Source organism: Pongo abelii, chromosome 9, assembly GCF_028885655.2.
Source record: "Pongo abelii isolate AG06213 chromosome 9, NHGRI_mPonAbe1-v2.0_pri, whole genome shotgun sequence".
NCBI lineage: Eukaryota > Metazoa > Chordata > Mammalia > Primates > Hominidae > Pongo > Pongo abelii.
Window position 1 is genome coordinate 86108175 of NC_071994.2, and position 23931 is coordinate 86132105.

Below are 23931 nucleotides of genomic sequence, written 5' to 3' on the forward strand. Positions count from 1 at the left end.
CACAGGATAAAAAGAAGAAAAAAAAATTTACTGACACAGAGCCAGAAGAAGGGAAGGAATATGAGAAGTCGGGATGAAGATAGAGAAAGGATAGAAAAAGAGAAATGGGTGGAGATTTTTTTCCAGTGAGCAAAAACAGCTAATGGTCTGCCAGGTCAGTCATTTTCTGGGTTTGAATCCCAGCTGTCACTTACTAGTGGATGATCTTGGACAAGTCAGGCAACTTATCAAGTCTCGATTTCTTCATTTGTAAAACAAAGATAATGATAACATCTACCTCATAAAGTTATTGTGAGGATTAAAAGAAATAATTCATAAGAAGTATTTAGCAAAATGCCTGGCACAGAAGAGCTCAATAAATGTTAGCTATCCTTATGTAGCTGACTGTAGGTACATAATTATTAGCAAGTCATTACAGGTATGTGGCTCTTCTCACTTCCTTAGGGCTATGGTGACTTTGACCTTTCAGCTTTAAAATGGCATAGTTCACTGTATCAACAAATAGTTTTAATGATTTGTTAAAAATATAGGTGGACTTAATGAATATTTATAAAGTATTCTGAAATATTAACTAGACTTTAACTATTGCAAATTAATAAAAATGCCCTAGCTGATTTACATAGTCAAAAATGTGTTTTCTCATTTATTTCTGGAAATGTTAGATGTAATTTAAAATTTGTTATTTAACTCTCCTAGAGAGAACAGTAATTGACTTCTAAACTTATTCTTTCAAAATTTCAAAAAATAAAGATGATATTCTTAGCAGACCCTCTTGATATATCCATCTTCACTCTGAATCATTCTAAAGTCTGTATTTTTTCAGCTCTAACAATATTATGACGATATTCCTGTCTGAAAACATAACTATATAGACACCCCATTCTGTGTAGGAACATTACAATTGGGATCTCTGTTTAGACTGAATTGGAACTACCTTGTGGAACGCTGAATTCTATTTTTCTTGTGTTCCTCTCTGTCCAACTCAGGCTACTATGAAAAGATGAGGTCTTTTTTGTTATTTATCATATATAGGCTTTGGAATACTAACACAGAATTGTGTCCAACTTTCAGACTTAGAATAATTTCGTTACAAAGTTGTTGAAAGACTCAAAACATTCTAAGGTCAAACTTGGACTCTACATTTATTGGCAAGATCATACTGAGGGCAATACCTTTAACCTCTCTGAACCTCTATTTCTTTAAATAGGCTGGGAGCAGTTAAATAAGAGAATATATATATGTACATACATAGCATGATAACACAATATAAACATTAATTTTATGTTCCATGTGGTGAGATGGAACCAACTATTCCTGTAGTTTTGGACAAGTTACTTAATACCTTAAAGATTCAGTTAAATGGTGATATTAATCTAATAATTTAGTTAAAATATTAAATGATAATAGTACATATTTCTTAGGCCATGTTATGCCTGAAGCATAGTAAGCATTTATTAAATATTATTTAAAAATATTCAACAAATGTTCTCTTTCATCCTTCTGTATGAGTGAAATGGTGTTAAGTTCCAAAATTAATTCTTCCGGAAAAATATAATGAATGCCTTATTAAAATGTATAGGAACCAGGAACATGTGGAGCATCATGTGGTCAATGTCTAAGTACTCTGTGATCACTCCAGAGAATAAAACAAAACAAAAAGGCAACGTTCTTAATTTCTCCCATTGCACCAAGGGAACAGCAGAACATCTCTCCACTTTGGGGAAGATGTTTAGTGCAAGAGAAGTGAGCAGAGGCGGATTCTACCCATTTATCCTTGTGGAAGCACATGCAGTTCGAGAAGATGAAGTGAGGAAGCGCATGCAGTACCTGGTCATCTCAGAGTCAGGTAGCAGGCCTAGGTGGTAGTGGGAATAGGGAGCTGAGAGGAGGAAGCTTTTGTCACACTCAACAGGGGAATAGTGCCTGGGAGAAGCAGGCTTATCACATAGTTTGTTCACAGTGCTGTAAACAGGTTCCGGAGGCCTGGTGATACAAGAGGAAGAGAAAGATATGCATGGTTAGTACATACAAGGAACACCTGTACAACCAGTAGCATTTCACCATATGTAAAAGTAAAAACAATACCATTTTTCTTGATTTGTTATTAAAAGAAACCCAATTTTCCACTTGTAACTTTTCTTATAATAAAGACTTTATTCCTCAGACTCTTTTGTGGGTAAAAGTGACCCCATGAAAATGTTCAGTCCAATGTGATGTGAGTGCTCTGAAGTATTTGGTGAACTGGAATAGCTGCTTATAAGGAAGCTCGTTTAGCCAGAATTCTTGAAATTTTATTCTCTCCCATTTCCTCCCTTTACTCGCCTGGAACCCAGACATGATGGGTGGAGCTTCACCGGTCCTCTTAGACCATGAAGCAAACTTGAGGATAAAGCCAAAAAATACACACAGTGGAATATAAAGATAGAACCTGTGTCACTGATAATATGGAGTGGCACTATACCAACTCTGGACTAGCTACCTTTGAATTCCTTCTATGTGGATAAAGATAAACTGTGTTGTTCAAGCTAGGATCATTTTTTTTCTTATATAAATAGGACCTAATATTAACAGATATACTCTACAAAATTTAAGACTGCACATCTAATACAAAGAAATAGTATAAATAGGGCCTACTACAAATGCTAATGTATTTAATTATGTTTGGAGTCCATCTAATACCTTCTGTATACACAGGAAATGTAAAGAATGTTATTTTCTTTCCATATAATTTGGTCCTATGACTATTTGGAGAAATTTCTGCATCTTAATTTGAAAATATTATTATACACAAAATGGTAGCTGATCTAAACTGCCAGCACAGAACCTTAGAAGAAAGGATTCAATGACTTCTTTTAGATCATAAAACATTCTCATGATAATGTCATTTCAGTAACATTGTTGTTTCTGCCTGAGAGGGCTGATCCAATTTTCTCAGTCTGATGTTGACTCTACAGACTAAGAAAATGATGTTTCCAATTTTCTCCTAGTCCTTGTACCTCAGTAGCACCATATTCTGAGTCACATTTTCACAATCAAAGCTGGCTAATGGAGATCTTTTAAAAATTCATGGTTATATTGTATTTAACTGAATTCTTTATTTAGTTTCTCTTTGAAAATATTTTACTTTCTGAAAATTACAATAAATTCAAGCCAATGAAAATGAGATCCTGTATTTTGTCCAGGGTTGAACTCTTGAAACTTTTATTTGAATCTTTTTGGAACCATTTTGTGAATATAATATTATCATTTGATTCACATATTTAATAGATTTGGTGTTTGGAGCAGGCTCTAATACCTTGGATTTTAGAAGAAAGCTCTTATTTCTTTGCTTTCAGTCACCTTCAGGATGATTTCATAGTGGACTGATACTTGCTAAGCTTAATTCTTCACCGTTCAAAGTCTTATCAACACAGAGAAACAGTTACTGATATCGCAGGTTCATTTTACCTTTGTTTCACCTTCTATTTCTTCCCTATTTATTTACTTGTTATTTTGTACATTCACTGGCTAAAGAATAGACATATCAAATCTAGTTTCTTTTGTTGATTGTGAGAACACTTAATATCTCAGAAGATGAGTACATGAAAAGATACCAAAACATAACAAACCACTTGACAAATTTGACAAAGCCTTCTTGCAATATTGACAAAGTTCTCTTGCAGTCAAACAACAACATTAAAAATATCAGTGAAAATCTCCTTTCAAGTGGCATAAAAATGGGGTTCACATTTGAAGATTTTTTTTTTTTTAGACGGAGTCTCACTCTGTCACCCAGGCTGGAGTGCAGTGGCGTGATCTCGGCTCACTGCAAACTCCGCCTCCTGGGTTCACGCCATTCTCCTGCCTCAGCCTCCCGAGTAGCTGGGACTACAGGCACCTGCCACTGGGCCCGGCTAATTTTTTTTTGTATTTTTAGTAGAGATGGGGTTTCACTGCATTAGCTAGGATGGTCTTGATCTCCCGACCTCATGATCTGCCTGCCTCTGCCTCCCAAACTGCTGGGATTATAGGCGTGAGCCACCGCGCCCGGCATATCTAATGGTTTTATTACAGTGCTAGGATTCTGTCATATATTCTATCATATAGTATGTATATTATGTACTAGAGTACAGTACAGTATACAGAAAGTACAACATAGGCTACAATCTGAACACAGAAATGGCACATAGTAGGTATTTGGTAAATGTTTCTTGGAATGAATAGATAATTTCTTTTTTCTTTTTTGTTTCTTTTTTTTTTTTTTTTTTTTTTTTACCATTCTTTGCTGAGGGAAATTTTTAAAAACCTTCTGGTTCTTTCAAGGGAGCCATGAGTTACTCTAAATTTTTCAGGCCATTATAAATTCTCACAGATTATACCAGAAGAACCAGAATCCCAATGTTATCACGAACTGAGTGGCATTAAGTACTTAATTAAAGCATGTGTGCATGGTTCATCTGCCCTCAAAGGGATAGGTTTCTTGTGCGTTTGAGTTTAGCCACTGAAATGCCTGCCCATAGTTCCTGTGAGAGTCACTCCAATGGGCACAGTGGGCTCCTCACAGACTTCTCGGCCCTGGGTTCCAGAAGGCCTAATACTGAGAGCCAGCATTCTTAGTCTTTCCCTGCAGTTATATTCTGTGTGACCTCTCCCCATTAGACAAACAAGAAATGCCATTTTATAAACCATCACTGGAATCTGGGTGGCAGAACAGATGCCACTATCACTTCCCATTTAGTTGGTAAGGAAATGCCAAGGGGAAATGACTTTTGGCAGCGTGAATCAGCCAGTCATAATTGAAAGGGCCTGCTTATCCTATTATAAACTGCCAGAATGGCCTAGGTCAGAAGGTAGTGAATATGAAAATCCAACTCAAGAGGCCTATCTGTGGATGCCCGCAGAGGGAGGGAAAAGTATTTGAAGATATTGGTACAATCTCTAAGTGAATGTATAAACAAATCATTTATCTTGCTGTCCATTTATAAAGAGCCATAGATAATGACCTTATAGCTCATCTGCTGAGCCATCAGCATTTATTTGCACATCTATGGGTTTATAATTGCAGGTTCTTATAGCATATAATTAGCACACCCTGGCCCTTGGTGATCTCTCTTTTCTCTGAACTCCATTAGCACTTGCTATTTGTTCTATTTCCTTGTCATTTTTAATTGCTAATCCACAATACTGGTGTATGTTGGAGGGAGGTGCTTCATCTATACCTTTTTCTTAGGAAAACTACCTTGCCTATAACTGCTCCTTCCCATTTGGACCACTTGCCACTATCAAATTCAGTTTCCTCCCTAAACAAAGCAGTTTAGACCATTGGATTAGGATTGGGCCCCTCACCTTGCAAGCATGATCTGTATGGTGGGGCTCAAACAAAAGAAAGAAAGAAAAAAAAAAAAAGGCCTAGGCCATTTGGATTCTCCTACGGAAGGTGAATAATGTGAATAAAGGAGAAAAAATTATCAGTTAACAGAAAAAGGAAAAGATGCAAACACAGAGAAGGTAGCCGTAGCTGTGTCCACTAATTATAGAGCACAGGAGTGAAGCTCTATCAAATTTGGTTGCTAAAATGTCTAGAGGTTCCTTGAGTCCAGAATAACTGTCTGGGTTCATTCTTACAGCGGGGTTACGAGAGCTCATGCTATTGAATTTCTTTGATGATTCCCATATGACATTAGTTGTCAATCAACTACCCATCTCCCACCCTGTTCCCTTATTGGAAGTTAGATCTGATCTCATGTTTGCAATCAGTACAGTGAAAATAAAACAGGCACCTTGTTTATTTTCACATCTCTTTCACATCACCTCAACTAGACTATGCCTCCCAAAGCCAACAGACAAAACCTTGGGCCTCTATGTAATTACATAGTACCTGAGATTAATACCAGACTGACTCTATCTTTAAAAGTTTGATATTTTGTTCATTATAAATTCTTTTGCATTAATTTTATTTTCTAAAATATTTCATCAAAGTATTTTTGTCTTAATTGCTGTTTCTTGGTGTCCCCTTAAATTTTGCACCCTACGTGAGTACCTCACCCACCTCACTATAGTCCCTGCCCTGTATCAGAGATAATAAATGTTTAAGACAGTGATAATAATGACTGTGATTGTAAATAGTCTTCATCTGTGTAGCACCTAAAGCTACAAGGTCAAAGGAATATGACTCTCTTCTCTTAGAGGTAACAATGAGAGTGACTTACACTTTATTGAGTTTTCTAACTCCCTACCAAAGAGCTCTCAAAGCCTTCAGGCTGTCTCAGGCAGGGACCTCACCTCATTGCACTGTCTTTATTAATTCACAATGCTCTCTCCTTCTCTAGAATATTAGACCCTGGAGGATCAGGACCAAATCTCATGTGTCTTTGTTTCCCCATTACTTTCCTGAATGCAAGAATGTATTACTGAAGTACTGTCATAGAAAATGAAAGGAACTGTGAAATGAAAAGTGATCAGTACCTTTTATTCTCTTTTCCTGAGCCAGAACTAAAAGGGGACACCTAAAATTACAAAAAGATGGATTTGGGTCATATATGTATATGATTTTGAGCATAAATTTCTTCATCATATAGACTGATATGGCTAAATCTGCAGAACTTTCAGATTCTCCAAAGGTTATCCTGCTATGGTTTTCTTGGGTTGCCCTAATGGGAGGGGGGCATCCAACCGCATGCCCTGTATTTGCAGAATATAGAACCAAACTGCATTAATTATAGCAGCTGAGACATCAAGGGCTCAGATGACTAAGTATCTAATATATTGCCAGACATCATTTGAGGAAAAAGGACTGTAACTTTAAAAGGGTGCCTCATGCTCCTCTTTATAAATAATACACTGTTTATTCGGCCAAGGATTTGGAAAAGTATAAGAGGATTGAATTCCAGTCCTGGGCTAATAGCTCTTAAGGGTGGGATTTTGGGAAGCGCTAAAAGTAATTAGGGGATAAAAGAGAATTAGTATCAGGTTGTGAACTATGTGGCTCAACATGTGAAATGACATTATAAAAATGGTTAAGAAAGAGGCTGATTTCTCTTATACTGAATTTTAAGGAGAAAAGTATTAGTCACTTGATTAAGATGTTACATAGGCCTTAAAGTATGATATAGAGACATCTGGGGAGGGATTGAGCTAGGTGATTTGTAAGAACCTATTCGCTCCCCTATTTCCAAGCACCATTGAATTGGGCACTGAAGAATTTCCACGGGGGCAGTTGGAGTAGATACCTATTTGCGCCACGCTTACTTAACTCTTCCAAATCTTAGCTTTCTCATTTATAGACCTAAAATAATATTTAAAAAGACTTTTCTGTATACCAGAAAAATTATAAATTGCAAAATTATGCACAGACCTAAATTATTATGAGCACCATGTTAAGTACAAGCAAACCAAACTAGGTTTAGATCTGGCTCTTCCAAATTCTACCTTGTATGACCTTCTGCTATTTCTTAACACCCTTACCTGGAAAGTGGGAATAGTAATATCAACCTGAAGATGATTGTGAGAAATAGGAAGAATGTGCATAAAGCACTTAATTCAGTCCGTGGCACTTACTCAGAGCTCACCAAAAAGGAGACATTATTATTATCTTGATTATCACTCTTACACGCTCGAGCTCACAAGGATGCATAACCTCAGAAAATGTTGGTCCCCTTTGTGAGAATTCCTACAAATAATATTCTTCACCCACTCACTCAGAATCAGTCAGTTCACACAACAGCACTTTCATGTAATGTGAATTCTCTACAAGAGTGTTGAACAAAGGAAGTAACAATCGATGGCTTTTAGTCTCGCAAAAGGTACTGCACAGGTGCTTTCTAAAGACTCACTTTTGCTCTGTATATTTAAAAGGTAATTGATCCTCTTTAATAGCCCTGGAGGTTGATGATCACTTTCTCTGAACTTCTCAATTATTTTCACTGCCCCTAACAATACAGCAGCCCCAACTCTAATGCCCAATTTGTACCTGGATCTTTATAATGGTTTGCTTTCCCGTATGGTTCACAGCTGTGGTGTCACATCAGATTGTTGGGTCATAAGTAATTTGTTATTAATAATAGTTTAGGTACCACAGTCTGCAAATACTTACTATTTAAAAGTAGAAATTAGAATTGGTTCACTATTTTGTCAATGTAAACATCACTCTCAGTTATATTTTGCTGTGTTTATTGAGGAGTTTATTGGAAGATTGAGGAGAGAAAGGGCAGAGTAAGAGCTGCATCATTTAAAGTTGTTTTGAATATTAAGATGTTTTATTTCCTTAAAAAATGTTTGGGTTTCAACAAAATTAGGTTCTCTCATGGCAGTGGGTTGTAAATGGGTTATGGAGTGTTTCATTGGAATAAGAAGTTGAATATTAATGACCTTGACAATGGTGATTGTAACAAAAGGTAGAGGGATCTCTGTTTTTGGTATTGGGTGAGGGTGTCCAGTTATAGTAGTATTTTTGTGGCTTTCTGAAAGATGTTTAAACAAATATTGTCTAAGAGTCACAGGGTCAATATTATGGCCAGATCAAGGCCTTTGAGACATGGATTTGAATTATTTGAGGAAGGTTCAATATGTCCTATACTAGTGTTTAAACTCTTACACTTTTGCAACCCTGCTTTTAAAGACTTCGTATGATTTTTAAAAATTTTTTAATTGAACTCATAGGATAAATATAGATCTACAAAATGTCAGGTTAATAGTTACTAAGAATCATGATGGAAAAAAAATTAAGCATGAAATAAATAGGAGAAATCACATAAAAGATGAGAGATTTGACTACATAAAAATTTGAAACCGGCCAGGCGCGGTGGCTCACGCCTGTAATCCCAGCACTTTGGGAGGCTGAGGCGGGCGGATCACGAGTTCAGGAGATCGAGACCATCCTGGCTAACATGGTGAAATCTAGTCTCTACTAAAAATATAAAAAATTATCCAGGCTTGGTGGCGGGTGCCTGTAGTCCCAGCTACTCGGGGAGGCTGAGGCAGGAGAATGGCCTGAACCTGGAAGGCGGAGTTTGCAGTGAGCCGAGATCATGCCACTGCACTCCAGCCTGGGCGACAGAGTGAGACTCTGTCTCAAAAAAAAAAAAAAAAAAAAAAAAAAAATTGAAACCACTGAAGCAAGAACTCATAAACAAGCAATAAGCTGGGGAAAACATTTGCTCAAATATATTTAACAATATTTTAAAGATGCTCCTACAACTCAATAAGAAATGCAATAACATTTTAGTAGAAAACAAAGACAATTAGTATCCAATTACAAGAGAAAATACATGACAAATACACGCACACATATAAATATTTAACCTCACTAGGAATAAAAATAACACAAATTAAATGATACATCCCTTTTACCTATTTTTAAAAAAAGGATCTTGAAATTGACAAATCACAATTTAGTTTTGGTATGTTGAAATAGACACTATATTGCTGGTGCTATGGAGTGTAAAACCGCCTTAAAACATTTCAAGAAAGCAATTTGGCAATATATTTCAGGAGTTTTAGAAGTAATCCTGTCTTTTGGTTCAGCAATTCTACTCTAGTATGTTATCTGAAGAAGAAAATAAAAAATATGTACAAAGGTTTCTATAGAAGGAAAGTCATTGTGGTTTGTTATAACAGCAAAACAGAATAAAACAAAACAATCAAAATGTCCAGCAAGAGAAGGGTATGGAATACAAGATATATTCACATGATGGTTTATTGCTTAACCATTAAAGTTAATATTCATAAAACATTTTAATGAGACAGGAAAATGCTTTATTTTATAATGTTGAATAAAGTGGAATACAAAATTGTATATGGGGCTGTGGGGACAGCAGGAAGTGAAAACACCTAATTCTCTTACCATTTCAGAGAGATACTGGGTTAAGAATATATGAAAGTAAACACTGTGGAGAGTAGCAATTCTAGTGCAGGTTTGAAAGAGGGTGAAAGGGTGAAAGAGGGTGAAAAGGGAGAAAGAGAGTGAAAGGGGTGAAAGAGGACTTTCTAGAAAGTGGTAACAGCACATGCAGATTTAAAGAGGAATCTGCAAACATGTTCCATTTAGGGAGTTTGTTAATGGTTTGAGTAGATGACAAAATTGAAAAGTTAGGCAGGTCTTGAGTATAATTTTAATATCCATAGTTGATAAGAAGTTATGGAAGATAGTATTCTTCCTACTAGTTGGAATTAAATGAGTACAATCATTTTGGCTATTCACTTGTACATTCATTCATTCCACAAATATTTACCAAAAACCTACTTTGTGGCAGGTATATAGTAAAACAATTTAAAAAATGGTCCCTTTGTTTGTTGAACAAACATTTTGTTTGTAAGGAAATCTGATTGCAGGAACAGAGACTTATTTAATTTACTTTACGTAACAAGACACATGTGCATAGAAACCCAGAAAAAGCTGTGTGATAAATATGGAAGAGTGAGATCTAAGGAGCTGGATCTTTACAGCTTTCCCTTCAAGATAAGGCTGTTTCTTTTGTGCTACTTGTTCCTTCTGTCTCAAATCACCACTTTGACCTCTAATTTATAAATGAGATACTTTCTACCTGATAGCTTCTTGCCCTCAGTTTCTGTTCTGTAATGACATCAGCTGGCATTAGACTCACAATGGATCATCGGGCCTCCTTTACATCATAAATCACTAGCTTCCCCTTTCACTGATCGTTGCCTTGGTTGGACTGCTTTTCAATTAAACATTCCTAACTGAGTATTTGTTGGACTTAGTACACCTTTTTGAGTAAACCACCTTATTGGTTACTTGTTAGCCTCTGGCCTGGCATCCTTTGGGCCAAGTACACTTCCTGTCTATTCAGCTCTCGCTAGCAGATGAGTGACCTGGTCTTTATGAGTTTGGTTTGCTTTTTCAGCAGACCTGTGGGCAGGGCACAATTGTTCAAGCTGGGTATCCCACTGGTATTTTCAGGTTTGTTCTGTTGAGTATTCTCCCCACATCTTCACATTCTTAGCCAGTACTATGAAACCACAGTGTAGAGAAAAAAAGCAAGGCCATTCCTTTTTGAGAAAAATTTGGAAATAACAAAAGAGAAAGGGAAGTGTGAGGAACATTACAAAGGCCCCCAAAGAGAAGGTCTGAAGCTTAATATCACCTACAATTTCTTTCTTTTTATCATGGTGTTAAAATATAATATTACAGAATAAATACTCTACCTCTAAAATAATTCTTTTCTTTCCTCAGAGGTTCGAGGATGATTGACATTGTTAACACCTAAAGTTGCCAAATCTGATAAAGCTTTGCGTTTTAAAATTCACATCCCCACAAGAATTTCTGAATATATTTAGCAAAATCACATTTTCTAAAGTAGAATTCAAAACGTTTATTCATCTATATACTTCTGTAGGCCAATTTTCCATTACTAAGACAAACTCTACTGGGGGGAAGTCTCTTATACCTTTAACTGAATAGATGCTACGATTGAATATAACAGCATCTTCCTAGAAGGCAAAATAATGTTCAGATATAATTCTCTACTTGTGAACAGGAAGGATAAGGTGGCTTTAATTGAATCACTTAAATGGATTTCTTTCACATTCCTTGGAAGAGGTACATTTCCCTCTGTTTCATGCGGCTGTTTCCATTTAGTCTTCTGTGCCTGTTACTGTAAACAGGTTATGAAGATTGTTTGGTGGCCATGAGGGAAGGATAAGACATGCATAGGAACAGAGAGTGTTGTAGCACTGCCTTGCTCTCTTTAGAGAAGGCTCTTTGCTAAGAAGCACCTTTACTAGGATTTCAGACCAAGACAAAGACGAGGTCATAAATCCCCTTGAGCTGATGTTTCACATCCTACTAAAATTTACATATATTGGTCCTTTCTTCCACCCCTAAACATTAGAAAGTCCCTGGTTTTTATCAGGGTCTAACTCCTACTTTCTCCATAAAGTCTTTAGAGTACACCTGATTGTAGATTTTTCTCTCTTCTTAACTCCCATACAGTATTTCTTCATGATTGCCACTTACTTTTGTACTTTGATGTATTTTAAATAATAATAACAACTCACATATATCTTGAGAACTTACTATAAGGCTGGCCCTGTGCTACATATGCTTTATATATCCGATGTTATTAATCCTCCCATGAAACCTAAGACATATGCAATACTATTATCTGCAAAGGTTGGCATTAACTTGCCCCTGCTCACATACCTGACTTGTGAGTGGTAGGGCTGGGCTTTGAAACCATATTGTCTGGGTTCAAACCACTAAGTGTTTTGTTGTCATTGTTTTAAACACTTTCTGTAGCATATACTTGCCCTCAGTGATCCGATTATATTTCTTGGTCATAATAGCAATTATAGCTCCTATTTTAAAGGCAATAGAAAATAGGACAGAGAAAACAAACTGTGAGTCTGACTATCTAGATTCAAGTCCGGCCCTATTCCTTTAAGACATGTGATCTTGGGCAGGTTGTTTACTTCTATGCCTTAGTTTCCTCCCCTAACCCAGGAATAGTGCTTGGCTCTTAGGGCCTTATGAGTATTAGATGAAATGATGCATGAATAGCACAGCACTTGGAAGACAATCAGTAAATGTTTTGACTACTATAGATATTTAAATAGGAAACCTGGCTGTAGGCCATTTGGTTTATACATCTCTCTCTTGTCATGTCTGTGGATGTGAATTCATTCATGAGAGATGATTTCCTCTTATGAGGACAAAACCATGTTTCTGGCCATGTCTAGGGTTGCAAGATTTAGCTAATAAAAATATAGGATGCCCCAGTTACATTTCTATTTTGGAAACATAACAAATAATTTTTTAGTATAAATATGTGAATATTACATGAGGCACACTTATACTGAAACTTATTCATTGTTGATTATTATTTAAATTCAAATTTAACTGGGCATCCTTATTTGGCAATCCGCCAGCCCCATCACCTTGCAAACTCCCCTGCATTGCTAGTAAGCTGCCTTCCAGCATATACATTTACTCTGTAATAAAATTTACTTGTTTACTCTGACTTTCCCTTTAGTTTGCTATGTTCTTTTATTTATTTTTAAAATTTATTTATTTAATTAATTATTATTATTTTTTTTGAGACAGAGTCTTGCTCTGTCACTCAGGCTGGCTGGAGTGCAGGGTCGCAATCTCAGCTCACTGCAACCTCCGCCTCCTGGGTTCAAGTGATTCTCCCATCTCAGCCTCTCAAGAAGCTGAGATTACAGGCGTGTGCCACCATGCCTGGCTAATTTTTGTATTTTTAGTAGAGACACAGTTTCGCCATGTTGGCCAGTCTCATTTTGAACTCTTGACCTCAGGTGATCCACTGGCCTCAGCCTCCCAAAGTGCTGGGATGACAGGTGTGAGCCACCACACCCGGTCTGCTATGTGCTTTTAAATCAACATATGTGCTTAATTTTGTATTTTCAGTGCTCATTAAGATGTCTCTATTTATATCTATCCCCATAAACACATCTATACTCAAATCTATACATAAGCATGCAGATAGATAATTTTAAAATAAAAGTTGCTCATATTATACATATTACGCCACTGCTTTTATTTTTAAAATTTCACATTGGATATTAGACGTTTTTCTGTGTCAGTACACATGTCACTGGCTACCTTTTCTTAAATGGCTGCAAAAACACTCTCCACACACTGGTGGTGGTAGTATAAACTGCTGAACCTACAGTTCAGAATTGTTACTTCCAGAAATCTGTTCTACAAAACTGAGTACAATAGGTGTTCACAGAATTGTCACTGTCACAGCATTTGTAGAAACAAACCACTGGAAAAAATATTTATGTTCATTAGTGTTGAATATAGTTTTAATGTAGTCATTAAAAACATTCCTGTGTAAGTAAATTTGATGACATATAAAGACAGCCACAAGATATTATTAAGTGAAAAAAATTCATTAACATTGAATATAGTTTTAATGTAGGCATTAAAAACTTTCCTATGTAAGTAAATTTGATGACATATAAAGATAGACACACCATATTATTAAGTGAAAAAATCTGGTTAAAATAATATATATACAGTTTGATTCAGTTTTTGTGAATAATAAAAAATATTAAGTATGATCCCAATTTTACTTAGTAGAGAATGAGATTAAAAGGAGTCTAGAAACATATGCCAGGGAATTTGTTCAATATCATTTATGAATAATATACCTATGTAAAATTTTTATTTTCTCCCACTATTTCATGTTTTCTAAATGACATTAAGAATTATTAATGATATAAGCTGAGCAATAGTTATAAATCTGTATATATAGTTTTGATGCCAATTTTGTAAGAGGCATATCTGTACATCTGTAGGTTAATATGGAAAAGTTACCAACATGTTAATAGTGCTTTATCTGAATGGCGGGATTATGGGTACTTTTGATTTCCTTACATATATTTTTTTGTATTTTAAATTTATTTTTTTAAAATATTTTTTGTACCCCGTAAGGGGATAGATCTTGAATGTTATCACCACATACACAAAAAAGGTAACTATGTGAGGTAATGAATATGTTAATTAGCTTGGTAGCGGTAATCATTTCACAATGTGATATGGTTTGATTGTGTCCCCAACCGAATCTCATCTTGAATTCCCATGTGTGGTGGGAGGGACCCTGTGGGAGGTAACTGAATCATGGGGGAAGGTCTTTTCCATGCTGTTCTCATGATGGTGAATAAGTCTCAAGAGATCTGAAAATTTTATAAGGGGGAGTTTCCCTGCACAAGTTCTCTCTCTTTGCCTGCTGCCATCCTTGCCTTCTGCCATGATTGTGAGGCTTCCCCAGCCACGTGGAACTGTAAGTCCATTAAACTTCTTTCTTTTGTAAATTGCCCAGTCTTAGGTATGTATTTACCAGCAGTATGAAAACGGACTAATACACAGTGTATACCTAACAAAACATCAAGTTGTACACCTTAAATATATAAAAATTTGTCAATTATACCTCAATAAAGCTGGAGGAAAAAACTATTTTTTCTTTTAAATCCAGGGGAGGACTGTTAGGGATATGTATTGGGTACTTTTCAATTCAGCCCCAAAGATCTACACATTCTTAACCCAGAAACAGAAAATACATATTTTTTCAAATTAGTACTGCTTCTTTATTAATGAGCAACTTTTATTTCTATGTAGTGCCTAGGTACTAACTAACATGGCATTATGAGAATAGCGAAAGCTCATTATAAATAACTGGTTATGACTAACAAGATGGCTTAACTGGTATCACCATATTTGCTATTTAAATTTGTCAATCTCAAATGTCTTCAGTTATGCAAATATATTCTGTTACTAACAAGATTCTACTTAAAGTTTAGTCTACTTCGGGGAAATTATGTGCTAGCTACAGCCATTTTATAGAAAAGACGACACAAAATTAAAGCAAATTTACAGCAAGTGTAGTCTTTTTTTACTGGTGCATCTATTCACTCAACATATTTACTGCCCTTAGAAAACACACTGGGAGGCTATGAACATGGTGGAAAGAGCACAAGCTTTTGGGCTAGAAGATCTGGGTTCAAATACTGTTCTTCCACCTATCTGTGTGACTACAGGGAAGCATCTCTATTGCCTGAATCTTGGCTGCCTTATCTGGAAATGGCTTTTTAAGATCTACCTTATAGGACTGCTACAGGATTAAATGAGATAATATACGCAAAGCCTTCATAAATCACCTGCCATGTGGTACATACTCAGGAAACAACTATATTTATGTACCAGATACTAACCTAGGTGATATGGAAGATAAAAATCTGCTCTTGACATAAATTCTTCCCTCAACCATTACTTCGTCTTGGAGATGTGTGTATGTATTGACAAAATAAAGCTAAAAATGACTAAGCATTATGGGAGGGAAATAGACACTCTTCCGCCACTGACAAAACACATTCTTAAGGCAACCATACATATGGCTTTCCCATTTATGCTCTTTTAAACTCTCAGAAATCACCACTAAAGAATGTATTCATATAATCAAACACTGCCTGTTCCGCCAAAACCTTTTGAAAAGTAAATAAATAAATAAGAGCTGTTTTCTTGTACACTGTTGGCCAAAGTCTTTCATGCAGGTTGAGTAAGATCACAAATTAAACTGAGGGACAGGTGACTAGTCATGAAGCCCAACAAAGGCAGCATTAATTGCCTATTGTGAGGATCTAGACAAAACTGTGCTTTATTACCGATCCTGACTGGCCCAGTACAGCCAATGGAAGTCAGAGGTGCTGTTAAGTGAACTACTGGAATGAGGACACAGGGAATAACAGAAGTAGATGGAAGAGATTTTTTAAAAAGACTAGCAATAGAGCCAAACCTTCTGTCTATTATATCTAACCAATCCGGAATAGATTCAACAGATGAGAGAAGTTTTAGGACAATACATTCCAATCACAGCTTAGATAGACACCAGGCAACAAAACTGCTAGAGAGTTGTAATAAGAGCCAGGCACAGTGAAAAGTAATGGTCAAAATATCAAAGAGCCAATGGACTCCACAGAATCTTGAGGTCAGCCCAGAATACGTCCATGCAGCAGGGTGGTATACAGAATACAGAATTTGGAGCAAAGTCACCCCATATTCTTCCCTTTTGTCTCCTTAAGAAATATTCTATAAAATCTATGTGATTTGCCTAAAATCTGGAATTGGGTTTTTTAGATGGTGAAGTAGAGGAGGGAAATGGTTGAATTCTAGATTATTACAAGAATGGAGGGTCCCCAAATTTCTCAGTCACTATATGGTCACAAATATCATCACTAATCTTTACAATGACAAACTTTCACGGTGGATATTACATATAGCTTTTGCATAATGGTGGCACATGGTGGTGCATGCCTATAATCCCAGCCACTCGGGAGGCTGAGGCTCGAGAATCGCTTGAACTCGGGAGGCAGAGGTGGTAGTGACCCAATATTTCATCATTGCACTACAGTCTGGGCAACAGAGGGAGACTGTCTCAAAAATAAATAAATACATAAATAAATGGGAGGGAGTAGGATACTTGAAATATTAATGTGTGTTTTGAGCTTCCTGTTTTTTCTTCCCAAGTGTGAAGCAGATAACCAGACCTTTATATTCCCTTGCCTCAGTAGAGATCTGTAATACAGGAAGAAAAGCAGAATTTTCCCAAAGACTTATCTCTTCCAGATTTTCGTTCCTCAAAAATCTGAGCTCCTAAACTGTTGATGCTCAGGGTGAGCTCTGAGAGAAAAGGCAGGCAAGATAGAGCCTATTATTATATATTTGGATTTAAAGAAAATAAAATAATGCTCTGTCAAAATGTATTTATAGAGTAAAGTGCATATCTGCTACAGGTGTTTTTAAATAGCTGACACCTTTAGTTATAAAATCTAAACACTGCTGTACAAATTCTGTTTGGTAACACTTGCTCAAGAGCAATGATTTTCTTTGCACATTATCACTAGTAGTCTCAGTGGTTTAGGGTCGTCGCTATTTTAATGAAAATTTACCCTATGAGAGAAATGCCTCTGTGTGTGTGTGTGTGTTTTCTAATGTGCTTTTACTTTTTACATTTTGCTTTTACTTCTGGTAACATGATTTGCCTTCTCTCTTTCCTTCTTTCCTTCTTTCCTCCCTTCCTCCCTCCCTCCCTCCCTTCCTTCCTTCCTTTGTTCCTTCCTTCCTTCCTTTCCTTCCTTTCCTTCCTTCCATTTCTCTTTCTCTCTCTTTCTCTCTCTCTTTCTTTTTTTTTTTTTTTTTTTTTTTTTTGACAGAGTCTCACTCTGTCGCCCAGGCTGGAGTGCAATGGCACAATCAAGGCTCACGGCAACCTCTGACTCCCAGGTTCTAGCAATTCTCCTGCCTCAGCCGCCCGAGTGGCTGGGATTACAGGTGCCCACCAACACTGCTGGCTAATTTCTGTATTTTTAGGAGAGATGTGGCTTCACCATGTTGGCCAGGCTGGTCGAACTCCTGACCTCAGGTAATCTACCCGTCTTGGACTCCCAAAGTGCTGGGATTATAGGCTCGAGCCACCACACCCAGCCAACTTCTGCTAATATGATTTTCTGAGGTCAAAGACACAATGAATTTAAGCCAGTGATTCCCAAATCTATCTGTGCATCAGAATCACCTGTGGATATTTTAGTTCTGTTTTTGACACTTATGTCGCACTTCCACCCTGAACATCCAGATTTGGTAGATCTGGCATGGGGCTAAGGACTCTGTTTTTTAAAGAGATTTCACAGGTGACTAATGGGCTATCAGATTTGAGAACTACAATTAGACCTGCTCTTTTTGAAAAAGGTCTGAAATAGTCACATTTTTGAATGACATTAACTCTTTTGGTACTATAGAATACAAATTATTGTGCTAACTTATTTTGACTTAATTATATTCCATGGATAAATGTTAATATTTGTAGAGTGTAAATATTAAGTTCTTTTTTCAAGGGAAGATAAAAAATAGTGACTTTCATTATTTCACTGCTGAATACACACACGTGCACACACACATAATGCTTTAAAAATTTTTGTAAGCAGAATTTAAACAAATATTTCTCTCTAACCTGCAGAAAACAATGGTTCTGGGGATAGCTCTACCTTGCTTTAGTCAGACAGACCACATTCTCACTGTGAGTGCCACAATCAGTTGCAACTCCTACATAGTTTCCCTTAGTTCTCATAAATTTAAATTCAGTATAATCTTATTAGAGCTACTGTCAACATTATATGGATTTAGATGTATACTCTGTATGAAACTTCGACAGTATATGATCCAAGCTAATATTATGCAGTGAAGCCATGGAATTAATGCCACTCCAAGGAACTGGAAAGCATCATGATAGATGTTGCTATGCCTATATTTAATTTCTGTGCTCATATAATGATGGTCTACAAAAATAACTGCTGCATTTACTTTTTAAAGTTTATGATGCCTGAATAGGAAATCTGAATATTTGGGGAATGCAAATATTTGTGATTACTCAACATTCTAGATTTTTTTAAAGTTTTGTAATGAATAATCAGTTTCTCTAACACATAGACTTTTCTTTTTGCATGACTTTTACAATTAGGCCTGGTTTTTGACAGATTCTTCTTAATTAACATCAATATATGTTTTTAAATGAAATTGAAATATAGAGAAAACATCACTGAATCGATATAAAGTCACAAAATCTATTCTTAATACAGGTATAAGTGTAGTGTAAATGTATGTTTTATTAGGCTAGCTGGAAGAGTATTTCCCCCGCATTCACTTCTTAACCTCACTCTACCACTCCCAGCTAGCTCAACTATCATCACAGCGGAAGCCAGTCCTATAATCACTATGGTATCCTGGACTAAAAGTCAACGTTAATAATAATAATGGCCACCCTGCATGTAGCTCATTTTGTGCCAGGCTCTGTTTGAAGTGTTTTACATGGATTAATTTATTTAATCCTGATAATAACCCATGGCATAGGCAGGGATGGGGAAACTGAGGCACAAAGAAGTTACATAACTCATCCAGAGTCAAATAGCTAGCAAATGGTGAGCCCAGAGTCTTTTGAGTCTAACATCTGTTCTCTTAACCAAGATGTTATCCTCCTTCTGGCTTCTGGCTTCTGAGTTAGTCACTTTTTCTAACTGTCAAAGGTGAAATCATGGAATCTATCATCTCAGGTTCCAAATCTGTACAATAGATATAATGGCATCTCTCTGTCCATTTTGTATAAAGTCATAGGAATTAAAATGAGAAACAGGAAAGTATCTGTGCAGTACTAGATAGCTGTGACAGTTTACTAATACTATTATAAATTCAGAGCAAGGCTTCACAAAATTGGCTTTGAAATCTTTGACTATCACATTTATTTCAGCTATTTCGTTTTGCCTTCATCTCTTATCTCAAGGTGGAAAATGAGACTTTAGAAAAAGATTAAAGCAAAACAAAAAATAAAATCTCAGGTTCCAATGGATCAGTTGATAACATTCCCATTAGGAAGGAGTATACATGAGAAGGGACTCACATTGTTCTACTTCAAGGTCAATCCAATTTTTTTAAAGAAAACCTAGGATGTGGGTGGATATTTAAATGTTTACATGCAGTGAGACACCCTCACAACCATGCTAAGTTCTTTCAGCAAATGCTCATTAAGGCAGCCACATGGCGTCTGATGTAATGGCCAGAATGACAGGCATTAAGGACGGACTCCCCACCTGGCACTCCATGGAAGTTGATTGCTTTCCGGAACAGGTTGTGTTTCTGGGAGGAGGCAACCACATAAAACTTTAGTTCTACCTTTCCGAGTAAAAGAGAAACCAAGACTAGCTTGAAACAGAAAATTCTAGAAATCTTAAAGTTAATCATGCTACCTATGTAGTATTGGAAAAAAAAAAAAGCCATACTTGAGTTGGTCTGATTCTTGATCTTGTTATATACCAACTGCATGTTAATAGCATAAAGATACGGATTTTGGAGCCCAACTGCCTATGTTTAGACACCAGCTTTGCTCATTACTAGCTATGTAGGCAAGTACTTAACTGCTCTGTGCCTAGATTTCATCTGTAAAATGGGAATAAAAATAGGATTTACCTCATGGAGTGATGAGAAGGTTAATGGGTTTATATACATAGAGTGTCTAACACATTGTTATGCTAGACAAATACTTATCTTTTTCACTAATCTTTCTTGCTTCTGCTTACTCATGCATAAAGTGAAAATAATAATACCAATCTCAAAAATTAATTGAGATATTTTATGGAAAATACTTAGCATAGACTGGCATATATATGGTAGAAATTCAATAAATGACAACAATTATTAACATTAATTCAAAATGAATTTTTACATTTTTTCTAATATTGTTGTCCCCATGGTCTCCAGTGTTGATTAGAAATAATTTACAAGACAGTATGAAATATTCTTTTTCTCTAATGGGTTTAGAAGCACCGTAGAAACCAAGTAAACTAACTGAGATTGTAGATTAAATGTGATAATATATGAAAGGTATCCAGCATCAAGCAGATCTCAATAAATGGTGTTCCTTTCCCATAGCTCTTTAAGATTCAATACCATGTTGTATGTGATAACTACACAAATAGGTTTTAAATCTAATGATCTTTTCCCTTCCTTACCCCCATTTTCTTGGATTAATGTCTTTTTAGATTATCAACAATAAAAAATAAGAATTGTTGCACCTATGAGGATGGGGAAGGAAGAAGCAATTTAACATATGTTAAATGCCAATTATTTGATTTCCATATGGTATCTCTATTTTTCAACACTACCCTGCCAACTAAGTTATTATCTCTTAGTTACAGGTAAAGAAACCAAGGGATAAATAGTCCAAAGTCATAGAACCATTTAATGGTAGAGCCTTTAATTAATCTTTAGCAAATTTCTAGGATAAAATGTAGTATTATTAACTATAGTCACCATGCTATATATTAGATTTGTAGCATTTACTCATCCTGCATAACTGAAACTTTGTATCTTTTGACTAATATCTTCATGTTTCCCCCTTGACATGTGCCTAGACTTATCCAGTTCCAAAAGTCATGCTATTTCCTTCCACTTACCTTCCTGCCTCTAAAGAAATAAATATCTTAGAAATACTAGAATTGAAAAAAAATGAATTACACAAGATTGTGGGTAGGGCCTTCAATAATGGACCATTAAAAACAACTGGGATTAATCATCATAAGTTTTATAAGTTATAATTTGGAGACTAGTTCCCAGATGTTAAGCCTAATCTATTTACCTCTTATTTTCTATATGGACTATACAATTAATATAATGTTTGATCTCTTGTAGCTTCCATCACTTACCAGCTGAGTCAGCCTTGGGTTAGTCAACACCAGCTACCTCATGTGTAAAAGGGGGTAATTATAGCTGCCTCCTGGAATTACTATGCAAATTAACCAAGGTATATCAAAGCACTTTGTAACTGAAAGGTATTACACAAATATCAGTTATTACTATTACCATAATTCTTATGAATTCTAAGAAGTATTTAATTAATATCTGCTCATAACTGAGGATGTTCTGGCCCTGAATATTGTTTGTAAAAAATACAAGCAAACGGCCAGGTGCAATGGCTCATGCCTGTAATCCCAGGACTTTGGGAGGCTGAGGTGGGTGGATCACTTCAGGTCAGGAGTTTGAGACCAGCCTGACCAAAATGGTGAAACCCTGCCTGTACTAAAAACAGAAAATTAGCTGGGCATGGTGGTGCATGCCTGTAATCCTAGCTACCTGGGAGGCTGAGGCAGTAGAATAGCTTGAATGCAAGAGATGAAGTTTCAGTGAGCTGAGATCGTGACATTGCACTCCAGCCTGGGCAACAAGAGTGAAACCCTGTCTCAAAAAACGAACAAACAAATCATGCTGCTATAAAGACACATGCACACGTATGTTTATTGCGGCACTATTCACAATAGCAAAGACTTGGAACCAACCCAAATGTCCAACAATGATAGACTGGATTAAGAAAATGTGGCATATATACACCATGGAATACTATGCAGCCATAAAAAATGATGAGTTCATGTCCTTTGTAGGGACATGGATGAAATTGGAAATCATCATTCTCAGTAAACTATCGCAAGAACAGAAAACCAAACACTGCATATTCTCACTCATAGGTGGGAATTGAACAATGAGAACACATGGACACAGGAAGGGGACCATCACACTCTGGGGACTGTTGTGGGGTGGGGGGAGGGGGGAGGGATAGCACTGGGAGATATACCTAATGCTAGATGACGAGTTACTGGGTGCAGCGCACCAGCATGGCACATGTATACATATGTAACTAACCTGCACATTGTGCACATGTACCCTAAAACTTAAAGTATAATAATAATAATAATAAACAAACAAACAAACAAAAACAAGTAAATGGCTTGGGCCATAGAATGAATACAACTCCTGCTTAAGTATCCTTGCACGTAACTTTTACAATATTGTCTCCCCTTATACCCTGGACCCTACTGAAGCTGTCACAAGGAAGTCTTAGATACTAGTGGCTAATTCCTATTGTTCTTTTCCAATCCCAGTCACCCCCTGGAAGAAGCTGTTCCTGACTCATCAGTCTGGATTAGATGCCTTTTCTGAGCTCCACATAGCTTTCGGTACTGCTCTCCAACACAGCATGCATCACCTCCATTATATTTTTGGGTCAACTTGCCTGCCCCCCCTCCACACTTCCACTTTGCTGTCTTTTTGAAGATATTACACACTGGCAAATATTTGTTGAATAAATCAAAGTATGGAAAGTGAAAGATTGAATAAATGAAATGAGAGATTAATAAAATAAATGAAGAGAAATGGAGAGAAAAAGGAGAAAGAGAAAACATGGGAATTAAAGATAAATTAAGAGACATAAGCATTTAAATTAGATACAGTATTAAAACAAGCATTTCCATATACAGCTGATGGGAATGTAAACTGAGACCAAAAAAATTCAATAAATCAATCTGACAGCAATATAAAGAGTTCTGTAAAAGTTCATTAATTCTATTATATTCAGTACACAAATGTTTACTGAGTATTATATATGTTCCAGGCACTCTTACTTGTGCTGGGGCTAATCAATATACAAAACAGATAAGTCCCTGAGTCATAAAGCTTATAGCCCAGTACAGGATGACAGACAACAAACAAATACTCAAATAAAAATGATGTCAAGCAGGAATAAGCACTAGGGAGAAAAATAAAAGGGAATACAGGACGAAAGGGTGATCATGGATGGCTGATATTTATCTGAGGTCTGAGATGGCCTCTCTGATAAAATGGCTTTTGACCAGAGAGGTGAAGAAAGAAAAGCAAACCATGTGTACATGTGGATGTGGAAGGGAAAAACATTCAAGGCAGAAGGAGTGGCAAGCACAAACTTCCTGAAGCAAAGTATGCCTACTGTGATCAAGTAACAAGGAAGTCTGAGTGTCAATGAAGGGAGTGGTGGGGGATGAGGTCAGAGCAGCCAGCTGGAGTCAAATCATAAAGAGTCTCATAAATAAGGGCTTTAGATTTTACTCTAGATGACGTGA

The 23931-nt window shown here is 36.4% G+C and overlaps 1 protein-coding gene across 21 annotated transcripts in view; it reads right to left on the minus strand.

The window, feature by feature from the left end:
* The window catches only part of DLG2 (discs large MAGUK scaffold protein 2), a 2173778-nt gene that overhangs the window by 473930 nt on the left and 1675917 nt on the right, over window positions 1-23931 (minus strand). For all 21 annotated transcript variants that reach the window (XR_008511650.1, XM_024254994.3, XM_024254993.3 and 18 more), the window contains one exon: window positions 1828-1983. Coding sequence is in view for 20 of the 21 variants with exons in the window: in XM_024254994.3 (XP_024110762.1) it covers window positions 1828-1983 (156 nt within the window). In the remaining variant the exon portion in view is untranslated. The remainder of the gene's footprint in view (window positions 1-1827; window positions 1984-23931) is intronic.